General features: G+C 40.4%; 1 protein-coding gene across 6 annotated transcripts in view; it reads right to left on the reverse strand.

Moving 5' to 3' along the window:
• Positions 1–20766, reverse strand: part of PLEKHM3 (pleckstrin homology domain containing M3) — a 173482-nt gene that overhangs the window by 91304 nt on the left and 61412 nt on the right. For all 6 annotated transcript variants that reach the window (XM_025442008.3, XM_049106765.1, XM_049106767.1 and 3 more), the window contains exons 4-5: positions 16646–16791; positions 4866–5059 (exon numbers count right to left, since the gene is read on the reverse strand). In XM_025442008.3, the coding sequence (XP_025297793.3) occupies positions 4866–5059; positions 16646–16791 (340 nt within the window). The remainder of the gene's footprint in view (positions 1–4865; positions 5060–16645; positions 16792–20766) is intronic.

Genomic DNA, 20766 nt, shown 5'->3' on the forward strand with positions numbered 1-20766 from the left:
ACATATACTGGAGAAAGCTACGGTGACCTGGTTCTGAGCGGGCACTCTGCTGCTCACCAGCTTTGTCACATCTGGCAAGTCACATAGCATCTCAGAGTCACAGTTCTTTCTCTTCCTTCTAAATAACATCTGTTTCCCATCTTAAAGGACTGTTGTGAACAAATAATATATTTATGGGAAAGCACTTTTTAATTGATAAACCATAATTATCTTACATGAGCCCCAGGCATCACCATAAATAAATGAAGTAGGGCAGGAAGAAGAAAAACAGGGTAGCAACGTAGTCTACAGTGAATGACTCTGGGTTTGGGGAGAACAGGAGCAGGAGAGACCATGCAAAGTGGAGCGCCCAGGATCTAATGCTAAGTGACCACTGCCCCTGTGTAATCAGAGCTGCTGGTTTCCTCAGACACCAGGGAGCTTCACTGTGCATACATGAAAACACCCAGGGTATTTAAAGGTTAGCAACTAATTCACAACTTTAAAAGCCAGAGAGACCATTCCTGAAAGGCCAAACAAAACATGTCCGAGGGCAAATTTGGCCCTGAGGTGCCCATGTGTGACGTGTGATGTACACACACATCCATGTGATGTTCTGTTGTTCAGGATACACAGGGCTAAGATCTGCCGCCATTTCTTCTTAGTGTCCCTCCCCAAGACTTCCCTATGGCTGCTGACACAGCTGTGTCCTCACAGTGCTAAGATTTTTCCGAGAGTTCTTCATGTACCTTCATGTGTGGACACTGTAAATAACTCTTCTCATGAAAAGTTAACTAGGCCTTGAACCAATCCAACAGGGTCACCATCTGGTAGTCCTCAGGAACAGTGAACTGTCAGCACTGTAAACATTTTAGACTTCATGCAAGACACTGACTTTTTCTAAACTAATCATCCCTGCCAGTCAAGATTTGCAGTATGGGTTCAGGAACAAGGCATTCATTTAACAACAATAACAAGAATACTGAGGATGAAGACCGGGCGGTCATCATAATGAAAGGTCTAAAAGCAAACTGTGACTTCCCTAATAAGGCGACGACCAAAGTTAGCTCTCTGGCTGTGGAGCACCAATACAATTAATCAGTCTGTTTTCAGTTTTCTCACGACAGCAATATTAACAGTTTGCTTTATTCTGTTTATATGGTGCTGACAGGTCTTCAGCATGTTGGGCCTACTTGCTGGAGATTAATGGCTACTCCTATATGGAGGTAAAAACCAGGCAAAGAGAGAACGCCTTTCACAACTAGATAAGAACTGGCTTCTCTTGCTCTCCTTTTGTTCCCCTCTATTAATTTCTATCAGGGTTATGTAAGATTAGTTGTGTATAGTAGGTTTCTCTTAAGTTTAAATTCTACTTTAAAATGAATGCTCTGTCCCCAAGTGACACAGAAACAAAGGGAACTTTAAATATTACTTCTGGTTGATGAAGAGATGCTAAGTTTATCATCTCTCTTATCAAGGGTGCAGCTGGCTAATTTTGTTTTTAAAATGTCAGACTCCTTATAAAGGTAAAAGGTAAGAGAGGGCTTCTGGTGACAGGAATCTGAGTATATTCGGTGAGTAATGGCTCCTCTTTGCACCTATGGTTATGTAGTGCACACTGTAAGAAGGCAGAAATGATATTAAGTATGGCCTGCTGCAAGAAGTACAGGCATCCCAAAAATCTCAGACCTATTGTACTAAATGGTCTTATTTCAAATCTTTTTATTTTGAAATAACTCCAGACCAGCCCCCTGTAAGAACTGCTGGACACTGGTATACTTTTCTCTGTGCCAGGGTGGGAAGACATGGTAAACCCAAATGCTATTTTAATAGCATCTAAGTATAGAGAAACTAAGATAGCAAATTAAAAAAAAAAAAAAATCAACCTGTCTCCTCTAGGGTTCTGTAGGAATCTCATTCTTTGGTCTTAGGGAACCTGCTGCTGTACTCATTTTTATGCAACAACTGCATGAATAAGTATGCGTTGTATACACAGGAACCTCAGGTCCTATGGCCAGGATGAGCTCTCCAGCCCACTTCCTCTGGCTCACTCCTCTCCTGACATAGGAGAAGGGAACTGGTTCCAGTAGATAGGGCATCAGGGGTGGCTTTTAAGTGGAAATTTTGGGTTTTTAAAAAGATTTTATGTATTTATTCATTAGAGACACAGAGGCAGAGACAGAGTGAGAAGCGGGCTCCATGCAGGGAGCCTGATGCTGGACTTGATCCTGGGACTAGGGTACCATGCCCTGAACCAAAGGCAGATGCTCAATCACTGGCCACCCACGCATCCCTTAAGTGGAAACTTCTAACAAAGATTTTCAAAGCCAGAGATAAATAAGAACATTCTAGATAGTAAAACAGTATTAATAATGGTATTTATTGAGGGCTTACTATGTATAAGCACTACTGTTTAAGCACTTTAGTTGTAAAAAACCAATTTAATTCCCACATTAAAGAAAGTTAAATCATGTTTCAAGTACAAGATATTTGACAGTAGACCAACATACTGGACTAGATTTGCAAAGATCTTGAATTCCAAATTGTACTTAAATAATTTGCCTGATGAAGGTTCATGAGAGAGGGAAGAAACTGATGTGAGGCTAGCTAGTCTGAAGGATAGTGCAATAGTCTTGAGACTCCAAGCCAGGGTGGTACATTTAAAGTGAAAAGGAGAAGAAAGATTTGAGACTTATCTCTAAAACATAACCAATTAAAATTTTTTGACTGCTTTGATTTTTTAGTTCCATTATTCATTCAATATTCAATTATTTTTGAGTTTCAGATGGGTCAGGCATTGTACTAAAGGATATCTAAAAAAAAATAAAGTCTGAAGATCAACTCCTTCCTCAAAATTGGGCTATTAGCCATCATTCAGTGGTCTAAAGTGACACCACAGTAGACATCCATCCATTCCTCCCTCCTTCCTTTCATTCAAAACTTACTGAGTGCCTACCTGTGCCAGGAATGTGTTACATAATGGTCATGAACAAGTGAGGGAAAAAAATGAAAAAAAGACTGCTCTCTTCATTTTCATAGCCCTGGGAGTGCCTTCTTTCTGGAACTTCCATTCCTTTTCTGGCCATAGATGCAGGATATGATGATAAACCACCAGACTACAGCACAGGTATTCTTAGTCATCCAAATGAAGAGCAGATCTATTCAATTTCTAAATGTATGCCCTGGCATATTTATCCAAAGCAAAACACTGTATCAGAAAGGTATCTAGGGGCACCCGGGTGGCTCAGACAGCTAAGTGTCTGCCTTCAGCTCAGGTTGTGATCTCAGGGTCCTGGGATTGAGCCCCCTGGTGAGCTCCCTGCTCAGCAAGGCCCCTGCTTCTCCCTCTCTTTCTGCCTTTCCACCCTGCTCAGGCTTACTTACTTGCTCTCAAATGAATAAAAAAACAAAAAACAAAAAAAAAAACCTTCAAAAAACAGTATCTAACATGATTCCTAAGTGTAGATTTTAATATTCTCTAGAAGGATAGGCACAGGAAAAACTAGCTCTGAGCAAAGCCAAAAGTGTGAATAGAACAAATATACTTTGAACAGTATCTCAGGGTACCTGGGTAGCTCAGTGAATGAGCATCTGCCTTTGGGTCAGGTCCAGATCCCAGGGCCCTGGGATCAAGTCCTGCATCAGGCTCCTTCTCCCTCTGCCTCTCTGTGTTTCTCATGAATAAATAAATAAAACTCTTAAAAAAAATAAAAATAAAAACCTTGTATCTAGTTCAGTTGGTAAATTAGAGACACATAATCTTACTGCCTTTCAGGGAAAGCCCTGATCTTTTAAAATTAAGATTTGCCTAGATTTTATAAGAATAAATCCTGACCATTTCCTAGTGCTTTTTGAAAAACAACTAGGTAATAGAATGACTACCGCTGAGAAGTATTTTGCTTCGTGGCAGCTGCCTTTTCATTACTATTTTATGAGAGCTTGTCTAGATATTATGTATTCCTCACTATCTACGTTTAGTTCTTTTTAAAATGTCTTCTTCAGATGCCTGGGATTATGTCAGTATCTTTCTAACCAGATCCCAAATAACAAACTATATCATTTTAATACTTTCCAAAGGTTCTTTTGCATGTAGGCTCACCTCCAGAAACCATGACTAAGGTGTGCTTTTGGTCATTTCTATTAAAATATTAAAAGGTATTTTTAGGGACCAATGAACACCATCAACAATTATTTCAAGTATAAGATAGTTGGTACATGCCAAGGGTGAGACTTGAAATGCCAATAAAATCTAACTGTAAAAGAAGGAATTTGATGAGAGCAGGCATATTTTAACTTCAGTTTTATTTTGAGGATCTGGACCTGGTATGGACTTGTGTGTTCTATGAATTCTGAGATAACTAAGCTATGGAAGAAGAGCCTGCACAGATGGGGACATTTAAAGCAGAATCCTGGGCCTGTGCATCTTAGTCCCAGCCCCCACCGCCTGCATCACTTACCACAACCATCTCCGTATGGAAAGTAAGTTTGAATAACTACTTATTTCCACTGAAAAATGTCTTTAAGTTATAACAGATCAAATGCGTTCATTTTACAAATGGAACTAGGAGAAGCGTAAAATACTCCAGAAGTGATCAAGGAGGACACTCCCATTGATCATCCTCTCACGTTAAGCTACAGAGAGGAGCAGTCTTCACTGTTGGGGAAACTAGTTCCAAGGGTGAAAAGCCTTTAGTTATGCTAAGCTATCCCCTTCATTTATCTGGGCTCAACCAGAGAGGAATTTGGAGGAAGCAAGTCAAAGACGAGCCCAAAGGAAGAGCCACAGGACTTGGGCAGTCCACATGGGGAAGGCCAGGGAGGTCATCTGACGACTTTCTCAGTGGGAGAGGAAAGCCAAGTGGAGCTGCTTGCCCCCTGTGACCTACCTGCGGCGCAGATCCTCGGCCACAGCGGCCCGGCAGCTGAACAGGTAGGCTCGCAGGGACTTCAGCCGCTGCCGCAGCCGCACCACAGTGGCCAGCGGCTCAGCGTGCAGGTACAGCATGGGGTTCTCCCGTTGGATGTCGATCAGGGGCTCTTCATACACGTACTCCAGGAACTCTTTGGCCTGCTTAGATACCTAGGAGATAAACCTCCTCAGTCAGTCTGGAGAATCATCTGGCTTGCCATACCTCTTCCAACTAGGACCCAGAGTTTAAGTACCAAAGTCACATTTCTGAACAAGCCAAGAGAAAAAGCCCATAATTTAACTAAATATAAATGTTGGTTTTGCTTTCTCTCTTCCGGAAACTTGTAAAAGTAACCTTGGCATGGAAAGAAATTAATTCTGTATCCTGATTATGGTGATGATTACATGAATCTACATGTGCTAAAATGACACAGAACTATACAGACCCAGGATACTCAAGTCCACTTCTGTTTTTTTGATGTTAGTGATCTAAGACGTAACCAATGGGAGAAACTGGGTGAAAGGTACATGGGACCTCTCTTTACTATCCATGCATCTTCATGTGAATCTACAATCTCAAAACTTAACACTACTGATAAGTCTTAATTTTTTTTTTATTTTAAAAACCACATTCATGTATATTTACCGCTTTTGTAAGTAGCCATTTTTTAAAAATAGGTAAATCATGTACATACTAAAAATTCAAAAGGAATAAAAGGATAGCTTAAAAGGACATTATATACAGGATAACTTGCATAAAAAACAGGCTCAAAAACACACTGTAGTGAGCAGAAAGGAGTACTCTTAGTATAACTTTGGGCTTGGACTGACTTAATATATCCATCCAATTCTATATCCATTTCTGATACTAAACATCAAAACTATGAGAAAGATAGTTTTAAAATGCCATTGTCAGGTCACCAGGGTGGCTCAGTCAGTTAAGCATCTGCCTTGGGCTCAGGGTTCTGGGATTGAGCCCCACATGGCTCTCTGCTCAGCAGGGAGTCTGCTTCTCCCTCTCTCTCCCTCTGTGCTCCCCCTCAAAGAAGTAGTAAACAAAATCTTTTAAAAAATGTCATTGTCACTAGAGTAGAAACACAAGGTGTCTGAGATACAGAGGGAGTAGCTTAAATAATGTATAACAAGTGGGTAATTTGAGGGACTCTTTACATACCAATTCACTAATTCTGAGATATGGATTGGCTAGTGACATGTAGATTTGGCTTAGTTTCTATTTATGGAAGGTAAAACCTCTATAAAAATTTCCACCAAAACTGCTCTAGTACTAGGAGTAAGGATAGAATTCAACATTAAAAATTGAAAATCCACAATGCTTTGCTTTACATTCCAGACTATAAGTTTATTAATGAAGATAAATAGGATGCAGTCCTTGCCCTCAAGGGACTATTTAGTATAAGAGATAAATATTTAAAACAAAAACTACATGTAGTACAGAGCCTGTCCTCTACTATAAAAGAAATACAGATGGGGTGCACTGGTATCTTGAAGGAGAAATCAACTGTCCTGCGGGGGAAGGGAGCCCTTGGCAAAGCAAGCCACACTGCCTCAAGGTCTAGAAGGATAAACATAAATTCATTTGGTGGGCAAAGATGGTACAGAGGAGAGTACCACAAGTAGATCCAACCATGAAAACAAATCAATACGAATAGGTGGTAACTAAATGTAAGGCTATTGCATGTTGATTAAAACACATTTATGTAATTTAATATTTTCTAATATAAAGCTCAACAAAAGTGTTATGGAGAGATACAAAAAATGGCCTTGATGTTTTTTTTTTCCCTAATGAAAGTCTCATCCCCCCCCCCCCCGATTATTAGCAATTATTTTTGAGGTACCTGTTGTGTGATCCTTTGGGGTCCTGCAGTTACATAGGGGGTGAAGTTTACAGTCTCTGTAAACCAGCTCACAAAGAGGCACCCAGAATTAGCCAAAACCTTTCACTATTTAACCAGACGGGAAATAACCATTGGCAGGGATAAATAACGCCTCACTTAGAGGCGCAGAGACACAGGTACATGCCAGATAAATATCATAGCCGGTACTAGTGGAGAATAAAGCAGGCATGGCCCTGTCCTCATGTAGCTCAAGGTTCAGTGGAGAAAGAGAGAATTGGGTTCAAATATTTTATTTATCATAGTTAAATATTTGCTATATTTAAATATCTTAAATGAGGAAAAAACGGATGGTGTTCTGGGAAAAGAAGTACAGTCCACTTGAAACTGTTGCTGAAAAATGATGTATTGTACAATTCAATTAGTCTTCCTGGCTCTATTGAGCAGTGTTTATACTGAGTCAGGGCCCTGCTAAATTAGGCTAACAATACTACCTTTTAGTAGGTGAACAGAAGGACAAAGGGCACTGGCCAGTCTCCCAGGCCTGAAAAGGCTTCTCTCTTCAGGTGGTACTTAAGCCCAAAAGGGGGAAAAAAAAAAGTCTTTTACAGAGACAGTATAAGCAGTGAGACAAATGGCACAGCAGCTACCGACAGTGTTCATAAGCTGAAATTACTAAAAACAAAAACAGAGCTAGTTCAATAATGTCTAAGGCACTGCTTCACAAAGTTATTACCAAGGGTTAAGAATACAGAGCATACTGTGACCATGGCTGCCTGAGTAGGTGAACGAACCCCTGTAACTCTGAGGAATGGTTTTGGCAGCGTGGTTGAGCACACACTCACTTTTGAGAATCCACCACTTACAATGGTAAGGGAATTTTTGAAAGAACTAATAAGAATTTGGCATAAAATGCTATTTTTGCAAAATCGAATGCTATATCCCCATTGGTTTCTTAAGTTCTAAATAACCCTGCATACTGGTATAAGGATTCCATTTTCAAACTCAACTATAATTGGAAAGCTTTTTAAAAACGACATTAAACATATATAGTTACTTAGGGAAGGAAGCCAATGATATTCTTAGGTGATAAAGTTTATGTGAGAGAAAGTTTCTTTCCTGTTAACAGAAATATTACATAAATTATACGTGAACACCAAATATATTCCACCTAAGAGCTACTGTCCTATTTCTTGCCAACCAAATTATGAAAACCATGAAAAAGCCCAAGTGCATTTTCTGATATATATAAAAACTCAGCTCATAGGTGCAGATGGATAGGCCCAATACATTTTTAAAAATGGTTTTGGTTGGCATTCTTTTCCATGATCCCGGGAACTCCATTCACATTAGAAGCAACTTTTGTAGGGTCAATAGTTCATTTTTCAAATCTACTGACCTTTTAGTATTTTACTAAATAATATTTAAGGTTTATTAATAATATAATTTCTTTCCATACCTTTTAGCTTATAAACAGACTAAGTTATAAGAGCTCAAGTCTGTGACTTTATTTTATTGCAATTTGTGAACTGGTGTCCCCTTCACAGGGCTGCAGTCCACGGGATTCAGGAGCTGAGCAGGAGAAAGTCGAGGTAGAAAGCAATTTCTCCACACCTCACACACGAGTTGTTGGAGGAAACAGCAAGTGGGTTATAATTAGCTACAAATTAATAATGACCAAATCTATATTTACATATGTATTTATAAATAAACATAGTTGTTATTTGAGTAGTAACCATCACTAGTATAGATTTAAACATAATACATCTTTTGTTAAGCTGGTGACGGCTACCTCTTAAAAACAGACTTCTCAAAAATTCAGGTTTACGTAATTCTGAGAAAGAGGTTCTGGAATGGTGTCCTGGTATGCTCCCCCACAAAAATAGCCCTGGGTAAGACAGCAATGGAGCAAAGGGAATGTTTAACCAGAGACAGCAATTTGGAGATTGGGGCAGGGGAGGTGGATAGTCAGGACTTCAGTTAAAACAGATGAGGGACACCTGGGTGGCTCAGCCTTTGGCTCAGGGCACAATCCTGAGGTCTCAGGATCAAGTCCACATCAGGCTCCTTGCAGGGAGTCTGCTTCTCACTCTGCCTATGTTTCTGCCTATCTCTGTCTCTCATGAATAAATTAAATATTAAAAAAAAAAAAAAAACCAGGTGAGAACAGAGTTTTAGAATAAAAAGAACTGGTACAAGTATCTAGTTCAGTTTTTCTCAGACTGTGTTCCAAGGAATACTAGTCCCACAAAAATGGTGTTCTGAGGTCCACCAAGAAAAATGCCACAGGCCACATTCTTCCCTTGGTGATTCAAAGTGTAGCATGTTAGCCTACAAAAGCTTATGGATATCCTTGTCTGCCTCACATGCTTAGGCCAGCAATTTCCCAAACCTATCTGACTGCAGACAGGCAGCTATGTACTGTCGTACGGGAAACTCAGTCTGGGGCCTGTTTATCAACCGGAGGAAAGGGCTGCTGTCTCCAACTCCTTCCATCCTCTTGCCATGCTGTGAGCTCCCAGGGATGCTTTCTCTTGAGGGGCCCTGTTCCAGTTACAAAGCTGTCCTAGCTGTGGCCCTCCTATAGAACCCTCTTTTTGAGGAACACCTATTAACAAGCACAGACCTTGTTAATGATCCATGGAACATATTCTGAGAAATGCTGAATTAATATACTTAGTAGGAAAAAAACCCACTGAATCCAGAGAGCTTAAAGATCTCTGGATACTCTGTTTTGTGCTTTTTAGTATTATTTATATCACAGTTCTTTTTATTTTTTAACAACTCTACCATAAACTCTCTCATCATCACCCCTCAAAGAAGGTGATGCCTGTCCATGTTCTCTCCTTCCTTTTTCCCAAATACAAAGCCAAGGCATTACAAAGGGAGACTAACCGATGATATAATTTAGTAGTATGCTGGCCATTTGATTTTAACTATGAAACAAAAATTAAAGTCCAGGGGCTCCTGGGTGGCTGAGTCAGCTAAGCATCTTCCTTAGGCTCAGGTCATGATCCCAGGGTTCTGGGATTGAGCCCTGTGTCAGGCTCCCTGCTTCTCCCGCTCCCTCTGTCTGCTGCTCCCCCTGCTTGTGTTCTCTGTCAAATAAATAAAATCTTTAAAAAGAAAGTCCAGTAACACACCATTTATCTAGAAGTCACTTATTTGTGTATTTGTTTACGGTCTTTCTCCCTCCACTGGAGTACAAGCATTCAAAAGGCAGAGACTATATCTCCACTGCCTAGAACAGTGAGCATGGTGAGTGTTCAATAAATACTTGCTGAAGAGTGTTTTACAATGCTCTGGCTGTGAGTCTAGACCACACACTCTTACTTTACACACACTTCTAACAGCTATTTGTTTCTAAGTTTACCACATATTTAGAGTTAAGAAAGTCAAAAAGGGGAAGGACAGCTTGAGGCAGCACGGTCACACCAGAAGTGATGGCTGACATCCTGGTACTAAGGAAGAAAAATGTTTGCAAGAAGATACAGGTAGAAGTGTAGCACACAATCCCTACTGAGGAAATCTGGAATTTGCAGCAAACTCAAAAATGTACAAACCTACATCTAGGAAGGTGTCCTCAGTCTTACTTGTGAATGAAAGAACTTACATTCAGAATGTATAAAGTTGTTCATTGAATCATTACCTGTAATAGCAAAAAACTGAAAAGCAATCATGAAAAAAAAAAAAGACTGGTTAGGTTGTCATGTGTGTATAAAATGTGTAAAATTCATGACAGAAAATGGAGTGGCTATAAAAAAAAAAAAAAAGAAAAAAAAGCAGGCAAGCCTAGGAAGAGTGATATGATCTAAATGGAACAGAGAGCTCTCCAAAAGCAGCATGTAGATCATCTATTGCCACTGTTGTGTAAAAAAGCACATACACATAAAATATCTCTGGAAAGATACACAAGAGTAATTTGGTTGCCTGTGGGAAGAAGAATAAGAGAGGTGGGAGGCAGATTAACTCTATGCATGCCCTTTGTACTTTTTGCAACTTGAAATTTGTGGAAGTTTATAAGTGTATAGCAGTGCAAGGTAATTTATTTATGGAAAAGTAGCCTTCTATACCACATTAAATCACACTAAAGTAATCACAGAACAATCCTATTTATAAGTCTGAGGCATTAAAAAAAGGCAAATGTCAATACATATTTTCTGAAATAGAATATATGGAGCTAAGTGAGTTAAAATTTTAGGAATAACAAAAGCAACGATTACATTACTGAAAGTCTGGAGAATAAAGATCATGAAAGGAAAAAAAAAGTATCACAATCTTACCACAGTAAAATAACCACTTATTACTTTGGTATAATGTTTCCTTCTTGTATTTTTCCCCATTTATTGTGAAAAATTATGGCAAAAGTCTTACTAAAATCAATCCCAACCATAATACTTCTTGGTGCTCTTGAAACAGGCACTGGGGACTAATGGAGAAGGAATCAGGAGATCTTAAGGTTAATTGCAATTTGTTCACAAAAATCTCCAAATGACTCTGAACAAGTGGTTTTTCCCATCAGCGAGCTGCTCTCCAGCTCTGTGAGGGCAGTACAGCTTGCCTTGAATGCCTCTCAAGATGTAGAGATAGGAAATGGTTTATGTAACATGGAAAACCCCTAGCTAAATGGAATGTGAATATTCAGGCTAGAACACAAAAATATTTTTTAAAAGCACAACAGAAGGGAACAATATAGGAAGAGCTGAGGCTAAGTTTGAGGTCCTCACCACCTCTTTGTCCTACTTGGTATTTTTGAATGGGAGGGCGGAGAGTAGGGGACAAGTTGCCTTCAAAGAGAATTTCATTAGAAAATGGCTACAGAACACGATGGTAAGGTTTAGCTTCTGGGTAATCCTGGAGCTCAATTCAATTTGCAGGATGTATACCGGAAAATAGATGAAATCCTGCTTTAAAAATAATTAGGAATATTATTACTCCAGAGGGCAGACAAGGAAATGCTTCAGATGACAGATTTCAATCTGCTCTGCAAAACCATTTTTTCACTCTTAAATGGATATTTAAGCCAGTCACGTACTTCTTATTAAGGAGAGGAGGCAGATCTAGCAGAATGATGTCTGGTCTGGGAAACTGATAGGTCTGAATTGATCCTCACAATTAGAAACATTAAGTTAAATCCTGGTGTCTGAGCAAAGACAAACAGATCCTGGACTAAATGGAATATGGTTACTTAATGCCAGTGAGAGATGATCCTGATAAAATTGACCAGCTCTGTTGTTGCTTTAAAATCTTCCCTGGTCCACTGAGAACCTTGCAAGGAAGGTCTGACAAAGGAGATTTTCCTTATGTACAACATGGATGAAGCGAGGGTACCTAACACCTTCAGTGAGTTACTTATCCTCTCAAATCAAACCTTGTCAATGACAGCACAGCAAAATGTCTGCTCTAGAAAAAAAGGCTGCAAGCGTCAGTGACAGCTAAACTGATGGTTTCAGTGGCCTTTACAGCTCACTGCAAACGGATCTGGATTTCCTCTACCATTTCACATCTCCATAAGCCATGTCTGATTTTCAAATTTTCCTCATTTAGTGCCACCTCTTCTGTTTTAACTCCTCGGAGTGGTACATATTCTTTCTGTTGGCAGGTGTCACTAGCCAAACTCTGGGTGACCACGGGGCTGGCATTGCCTCCCTAACTTGCTCTCTGTACACCTCTCTTAGCTGCCAAAGTCCTGCTATAAGCAGATTAATCTAAATAATCTAAACCAAACTCAACCAGCATTCTTTCCCTCTAAATACACTGTTATCTAATACACACAAGGCAAATATATTTATAGCTGATATTCAGAGTGTCAAGTACAAGATGCAGAGAAGAGAATGATAACTCCGTCTGGGAAAGGAAATGAAGTTTAAGACAGGCTCAGTTAGGGCGTGCCACACTGAATGAGGGCAAGGGGACGATGAGAGGTGGGAACCAGCACAGCAGGACTGAGGACTAGGATGCTCATGGAGGCAGGGAGGTAGCGCATGAAGGGGCTAGAAGAGCAGGGATGAGAGATCCCAGGCTAAGAGATTTGTGTTTAACTTGTATACAATCATAGTAAAAGCTGGCATTAGCCAAGCACCCATTGTGCTAGGGGCTTTCTCTGAGTCGTTGTTTTAAGCAAACAGCAACCTTATGAAGTGGTTACTATCATCAACACCTCCATTCTAAAGGTGAAGAAACAGACTGAGACAGAGTACAAAACTTACCCATGGCAAGATTAGGGTTTCCTGAACTACTGCTGGGGCAAAACTTGCAGGCAAGAAGCAGTTAGGAGGCTACCAAACTCCTTCATGGGAGTGACGCCGAAGGTTTGAGTTCGTGGGGTGGGATCACAGGTGCAGAAGAGTGTAAAGCCAGCAGTTGACTTATGCTGATTAGATAGGGCGGGGGTGGCAGAGGGAAGAGCCCAAGCTATCTCCCAGTGCTGGCAGTGGGGACTGGTGGGACCACAGACATTCCAGAGGGACAGGTTATGAGGGTGATGAAGCTGATTTGGGAGGTATTGAGCTAGAGGGGCCCATAAGATAGGCCTCATCCCCTCACTGATTCAGTGTACATTCTTGCTTATGTACCACATGCCAGAAACTACTGAGACAGGTTCCCTGTGTCCAGGGAGCTCACAGAGAAGGGCAGCATAAATGTGAGGATTATGAAAATAATTAAAACAGCTTCCACCATTTAAGCACTTACCAGGATTATCTGCAGATAGCCGGTCCTATTTACCCTATTCACATGACTTTTGTAGGTAACTATCAGAGTTACAATAAGAATGAATCCTTATTCGGCACACACTATGTCCTAGGCACTATTCTAAACACTTGACATGTATGAACCCATGTAACCAGCAGTGGTCCTATGAAGTGTTATTAATGTACTCATTTTACAGATGAGGACACTCAAACATAGGGAGACAACATAACCTGCCCAGGTTAGACAGCTAATAAATGGCCAAGACAAAACCTGAACTTAGGGAGTCTGGGTTCATTTTACAAAGTAGGAAACTGAGGCTCAGGAAAGTTCAAGTAATTTGTCCCAGCAAATCAAGCCCTGAATAAGAGGTGGAAGTAGGATTTGGACAAATGCCTGTTTAACTCCAAGCTGCTGCTACTAAGCCCCTAACTAAGAGTAATTATAGAGACACACACATGGTAGTGGTGGCACGAAGGAGAGAGCCAACAATGCAGCAAATAGGATAGGGTAGGAATATCAGGAAAGATGTTGCCAAAGAGGACATGCTTTTATCAGCTCTGGAAGAATGAAGAAGAGTTCCCCCTATGGATAACAGTACCTATAGTACATGTGGAAGGATGCTCTCTAAACAGGAAAAAAGGGCTCTTTTCCCTGTGATAGGGGAAGCAGTAAGGACAGGTACAAATACAGATACATTTGTAGGAATTCATATCCATATCTTGTAATTTCAATGTTGTCCTTGAAGTAGAGGCAAGGTCATATGCTGAAAAGGACAGGGATGAGGCACCCTGAAGACAGTGAAGATGTGGATGGTTATTGGATTGACCAGGAGACAGAGCTGCCCAGGGATATAAAAAGGGTGTCAGCCAAATAGCCCCTCACAATTTTCATGTTTGTTTTAGACTTCAAAAATTACAGACAGGGGACAGTTATGAGTCCCTTCCCCACTTACCTTGCTCTCAGGTTACGTTGAAAGTGTCACACATCTATTAGCAAGGAGGTATAAAAGCAGTCATATGGACTATGTTTGGACAAAGCACTTTGCATGGAAGGTATATTCAGGGCAGATGGACAGCATTCTGGCAGAAGAATCAGAAAAGCTTCTAGTCAGTCAGGTACCAGAATTTGGGCCCAACAGAGGACCACAAAAGAATCCTAGGCCTAGATTACTTCAGTGGCTTAGATTCCCTGACTTGCCAAATTCTGGCTTGTTTATGCATCGGGGGAACTGCAGTATAGTGCAGCTAATGAGTGCAGTATGATTCACAAACCTTGAAGACTACCAGGTTGAAAGTTAGAGCTAAGATGTCATTTAGCAATTAAATCCACAGATCTCCTTTTTAGTAGCAAAACTGGAGTTGGAGATAAAAGTAGGAATCATCAGGGAGTTAAAACCATGGAAGAGAAAAGAGATAATGCAACAGAGTATAAAGTGGGAAAAGGAAACAAAAAATGAAGCCAAGGAACTGCAACATGAAAGGTGTAGGCAGAAGACAAAGAATCAGATAAGGTGAGAGAGGAAAAAGAGTTCAGGGTAGGAGGAGAACCAGGAGAATTCCTCGTCAAATAGTATATCCCAGAGAAGTGCAGTAGAACAAGAAACTGATGAGGATCAGTCACATTTGGCAAAACTGACGGAGGAGCTAAGATCACGAGCAGAGGCAGAAGGAATGAACTTTCCATAGAAGGAGTGATGTTTCTTCTGTGGCTGGAAGGAGGACGAGGAGGATGGGTGTAGATGTGGACAAGTTTAGAAAAGGGTTGTCAGAATTACTGCCCAATCACTCCTATATCGCTATGAAATAGAAGGTAAAGGCACTTCCCAGAGTGACTGGGGCTGGGTGTTTCATCTCTTTAGGATCACAGGTGCTGAAATAAATCAATGTGATGACAGCTACTGATGAAAATGGAAGAGGACTTCCCCCAAGCTCCCCACTGGCACCTACATCCACAGACTCTGTCTTTTCTCTTACTTCCTGCTCCAAGCAAAGGGCAACCCTCCTACTGTCTACACGATTCTTACTCAACCACATCATTCTAGCAATTCTCTCTCTCCTAGGTAGTCCACATCAGCATAGAAAACATGCTGTTATTTCTTCCAAAAATCAAACCCAATTTCATCCTACTTCCCCTCTCGTTACTCCTCACACCTCTACATCCCCTTAGAGCAAAACTTCTCGGGAGCTGTCTGTCCTTGTCTCCTGTTCCTCTCCTGTTCCATGTCAAACTCACTCCCATCAGAGCTTCACTGCCACTGCTCAATTCAAACTGCTCTCATGAAGGTCACTCATTACCTCCACATTCCTAAATCCCATGGTCAATTCTCAGGGCTCATCTTACCTGACCTATGTAGCCTCTGTCACAAGTGATCTGAAGACCTGTTCTATGTGTGGCTGGTTGGACACCCTTGGGTCCTTCTCCCTCACTGTGCACTGTTTGCTCCTCTCCTCTCTACCCTCTTAAGGTGAGTGTCCTGGTGCTCAGACTTCCTCTCCTCCTCTGTTGACTTGCACTTTTACAGCTACCAAGTCTGTTATTTGTACTTCTGGGATACCCTGCTTGGCTGTTAGCAGTTACTTTGCAAAGCTGTTAGCATATACCTGTGCTTCTCACTTCCTCCCTTTTTGAAAAGTAAACAACATTCCAGGTGAAGAGTGGCTCAGTGCACTGCTCCTTGGTGTGGACAGCCACCCAGAAATCCTCATAGCTTTTCTCCAGTTTCTAATTCCAGGGGAGATGGACTTGCTGGAAGACTGACGTTCAAATGAGTAGGAGTGCTACTCTAAGAAATATCTTGAATTATATTAAGTCCTCTCCTTCAGAAGTCACCAGTATGCTGGTGCATTATTCCTGTTGCATTATTTTCCTGTTTTTATCCTCTGAGAGTGTTCTGATTTTGGAGATAAGATCTAATAAAAAATAAGGGAGGCCTCTTTTTCTATCAGAATTCTTTTTTAGCATTCCATAGTTCATTTTCGAGGCCCAGAAGTAAAAACTGCTATAATATCTTTTTAAATGAGGAAATTAATAAGTCATAGTTACACCTTTAAATGTGAGATATTTAAGAACCATTAGATAAGATCTTGTAGCTTTTATGAGACTACCTAGTCAAGTTTGCTTCAAATTCTTAGGTCATTATTTTTATAACCCACACAACAATAGCTGAATACCTACATTGCTATTATGAAGTAAACTGAGGTTCTCTACTTACCTTATATTTTGAAGTATCCCAGTTGTGAACTATGCGTGCTGGGATGAGAAAACTGTCGTCCACATGGCAGTTGCTGCAGTAATACCACCCACTGTAATTGCACACCTTGGCTTTCCCATTGGAAAGGCCTATGGATCGCTGACATCCTGTCCAAGGCAAAAGAGAGTCTATGATTAGTGTTGTACTTTTAACGTCACAGAACAAAGTTATACAACCCTCAAACAAAAGTCCACAGCAGGGGGGGAAAAAAAAACTTGTGAGAATACATGTAGAGATGTGTCCTCTTCTTCCTAGCCTGATAGCCTCCACCCCCCCACCTCCTAAGGCGCTGCCATAACTGGCACCTAGCTGGTCCCGTTTCTGGTCTCCTTACGTCTTCTGCAGACAGATGTCAGAGATCAGCCTTTCTACAACCCCACTATTAGCACCTCACTTCTCCTCATAAATTCTGTTTCTACCACCAGACATTTTGCTGGGGGCTTCTCATCAAGGATCTTATTCACCAGGCACAACATTTCTGTGAGATGATGTCAGCTAAGTTAAGAATTTTGTCTGAGGTCACCCACCCAGTAAGAGGTGGAGTTTGGATTTGGCTCTTAGCTTGTCACTTGTCTGAGTTTAAAATGATTCTAAAAACTGATATGTGGCTTTCCTTCACTTGCATAGTCAATGAAAGAAATCTGTCCTTCGATTGGCCCCTGTATCACCTTTCCAACTACCTACTCCTACTACTCTCCAATGGGAATATAACTTCTTTATTGCAATCAGAGAACTCTCCTCACTATTCCTCAAATAAACAGTGTGCTCATTCCATCCTCCACATGCTGGCACATAATTACTTCTCCTTACACAACACCCTCTTCTCTGATTTCCACTTTGCCAAATCCTGCCCATTACTCAAGACCAGTGGCTGCTTGCAAGTCCTTGCTAAGGCCCTTTTTATGTTCAAGGAAATCCATGATTCTGTGAGTACTGTCCTGAGACTCTCAGGGGGAATGGTAATAATCTTGGCCCTGTCACAAAGAAGTCATTCTTTTTCTTTAGGTAGGAGGAACTACCTTTTCTTGGTGAGTATAGAAATTCTATCACAGTCCAAAGGACAAAATCCTGGCAGCCCAGAACAGGTGATCATGATTATACAAACAGCAACATTATCCTGGTATTTCTGATCTACTGCTTTCATTTCAGAAACCCTTCCATGTGGCCCATTTCATGGCTGGATCAAGAACTGTACTGATCAAAGAAATCTCACATTAAGCCTATTTCATGATAAGGGTACAAAATGATTTACTCTTAATCCTCCTCCTCCTCTTCATCACCACCATCACTAATGCACCTCATTTCCATTAAAGGGGCTCCAGTTTATTTAACAAACTGCTAAGCGAAGAAGAAACTGATTCACATGAACTACATGAATGAAAATATCACAAAACTCAAAGGACTTTCATTTTCAGCACAAATAAAATGTTATCAGTAATCAAACAATTTCACAGTGCATTCTCCAGGAAGAGAATTAGATCCTATTGTTTTTAAAGACAAGAGGTACTGAAAGACAGTAAGTAAAATATCAGTATTATGCTTCAGAAGCTTCATAGTGTTCCTTCCTGGAAAGGTTATTTCTTTACTACTGAGTAGCAGCAAAATCAGGACAAGCTCCTGTTTTTCAGAAAGGCTGAGCAATGGGATATGTGCAATAGATAAAGAAGAATGGAATACGCATGTTGCTGCTATTGCACAGAGGAGAGGCCATCACAATGACTACGCTATGAGCACTGGAATGCTGTTTGCTGCACTCACTGGCTGCGTTATTGCTCATCTGGCACTTAGCACATGCTTCCTGAAACTACTATGCCTTTTTATGTGCTTGTCCAGCAGGAACCATTCTATAAACTCCTCAGATCTGTTTTTTACCCTTAGTACGTAACACAGAGCTTAACATACAGCAGACTATTAATAACTGTGTAGAAAGGATGACAAACTGAATATTATTTGACACACATACACCTGCATAAAGAGATTTTAATTTCTCGTAAGGATTCTAGAACTGATCCTCCTAACCTGGTCACTTTTTAAACAGCATACTTTTGTTAATAACCTCTTGAAAAATATGCTGCTCATTCTAGGAATTACACATTACTCATGTGTTCATATATGGACTATGGAAGAGAATTCAGTGGAACTTGACGTATCCTAGAGACTGGGATATTGCTGTTTCCCAAAATTTGCTGATGGTCAAATTGACTTAACACTGAAATGACAATGAATAAAACTCAGTCGTTCCTTAATGATTTAGAAAATGATCATGGTCTTTTAGGAATTCCAGAGTTTATTTTTTATTTTTATTTTTTTCACCTCACTGAATTCCAGAGTTTAAACCTCTCACCACAAAACACACCATAACTGACCAAAAATAAATTCAGGTCACTTTAGTTTTTTGATTGTTTGAATTTTGGATGTAATTAGCATCAGTAAGCACTTGCTGGATATTTATATATGATTTAGTGGGTATTACTGGGTTTATCAGTCTATAATTTTTAATGACTTTATTATAATTTTTAGATGCAACATACATAAGCAATATTAAAATACATAAATGTGCATTTTAAGAAAGTACTGGTCTTAAAACATGTATATCAAGCAGGCACACAGGTCCAAAGCCTAACATGTTGGGGGTTCAACTATAATGAGCTAAGCATTCTCACCACTGCACTAGTTTCCAGGTTCATCAAAGTAGAGCTGAGAGACGTGGCTAGGTCTCACTCAGGTTTTATGTTAGAAAGAAGCTAACAGCACGTAAACTCCTAGCTCTTGGGTGTCTTTACCTTCATACCATATTTAGAACCATGCTCTCCTACTTTCCATGCTGAAATTACCCCTAGGGATCCAGAAGTAGGTTTGAACCTATCTGCATGCTTAGGACTACTTTGGATACATGGTGTATAGACCAGCACAAGTCTAGAGTTAGAAAGCCCGTTCTTGTGTAGGACACACTGTAAACTTGACCCATCAAACTCTCAAAATAAAGAGGCCAGCCTAAATCAGTGGTTTCCTATATTCAGTGAGGGTCAGAATTTTCTGGAGATGTTTGTGAAAAATACTGTCTCCTCCCCCACCCCAACTCCTATCCACATACCTCGATTCTGCAGATCTGGATTAGGGCTCAGGAACCTACATTTCTGCCCAATCAGCCAACTACCACCTGAGACCCTGGTGGGGAGAAACTGACGATGGCTCCTTGTTTTCTAGGTGACTGCAGAAGTCTCTCCAAGCTCTAAAATTCCAATTCTATTCAAGTGCAGAGGGTGTACAGACCCCTAAGTGAAAAGCTCATAATTTGTCATGTAATTTATGTTCTAGGCTTCCAAAATCAACATTTCAGGTTCTTAGTCAATTTCTAAAAATCTGCTATATAGAAAGAACCTCAGTTCATTTTACCGGTGTTTCTCCCAGAGCATTCACTGTCCCTACTGAGAATCATCTTATTTAGTTTAGAATTAAAAGTTTTATCTCCAAATCCAAGGTAGTATTTGATACTGAAAGAGAACATAGGATATCAAGAAAGATTAGAGGCTAGTGGCCTTATACAGATTCATTTTCCAAAAAGCAACACCTACCCTTTATTTGAAGAAGGAAACACCTATTCTTTCAATTAACTGTAAGATTTCCTTCTTTAATATCATACTAGTGGGCAGCCCGGGTGGCTCAGTGGTTGGGCGTCTGCTTTTCGGCCCAGGGCATGATCCTGGAGTCCCAAGATCGAGTCCCACATCGGGCTCCCTGCATGGAGCCTGCTTCTCCCTCTGCCTGTGTCTCTGCCTCTCTCTGTGTGTCTCTCATGAATAAATAAATAAAATCTTTAAAAATATATATACTAGCAAATCATAGACTAAAAATGTCTGAAATGATTCCCTGTAAAGATACACGATCTGGATTTTACTTTATCATTGTGATGTTCTCAACGGGGCAAAAAAAGGTTTCTTAACTACTACTAGAAAAACACATTTTTTTGGATGGCAAAGCTAGACTCTGACAAGAGACATTAAGGGGAGGAAAACGGAGCTGAAAGCAGAGACAAAAAATAATTAATTGAAATAACTAATTAGACCTTATTTACATATTAT

The sequence above is a fragment of the Canis lupus genome, chromosome 37 (genome assembly GCF_003254725.2).
Source record: "Canis lupus dingo isolate Sandy chromosome 37, ASM325472v2, whole genome shotgun sequence".
Taxonomy (NCBI): Eukaryota; Metazoa; Chordata; class Mammalia; order Carnivora; family Canidae; genus Canis; species Canis lupus.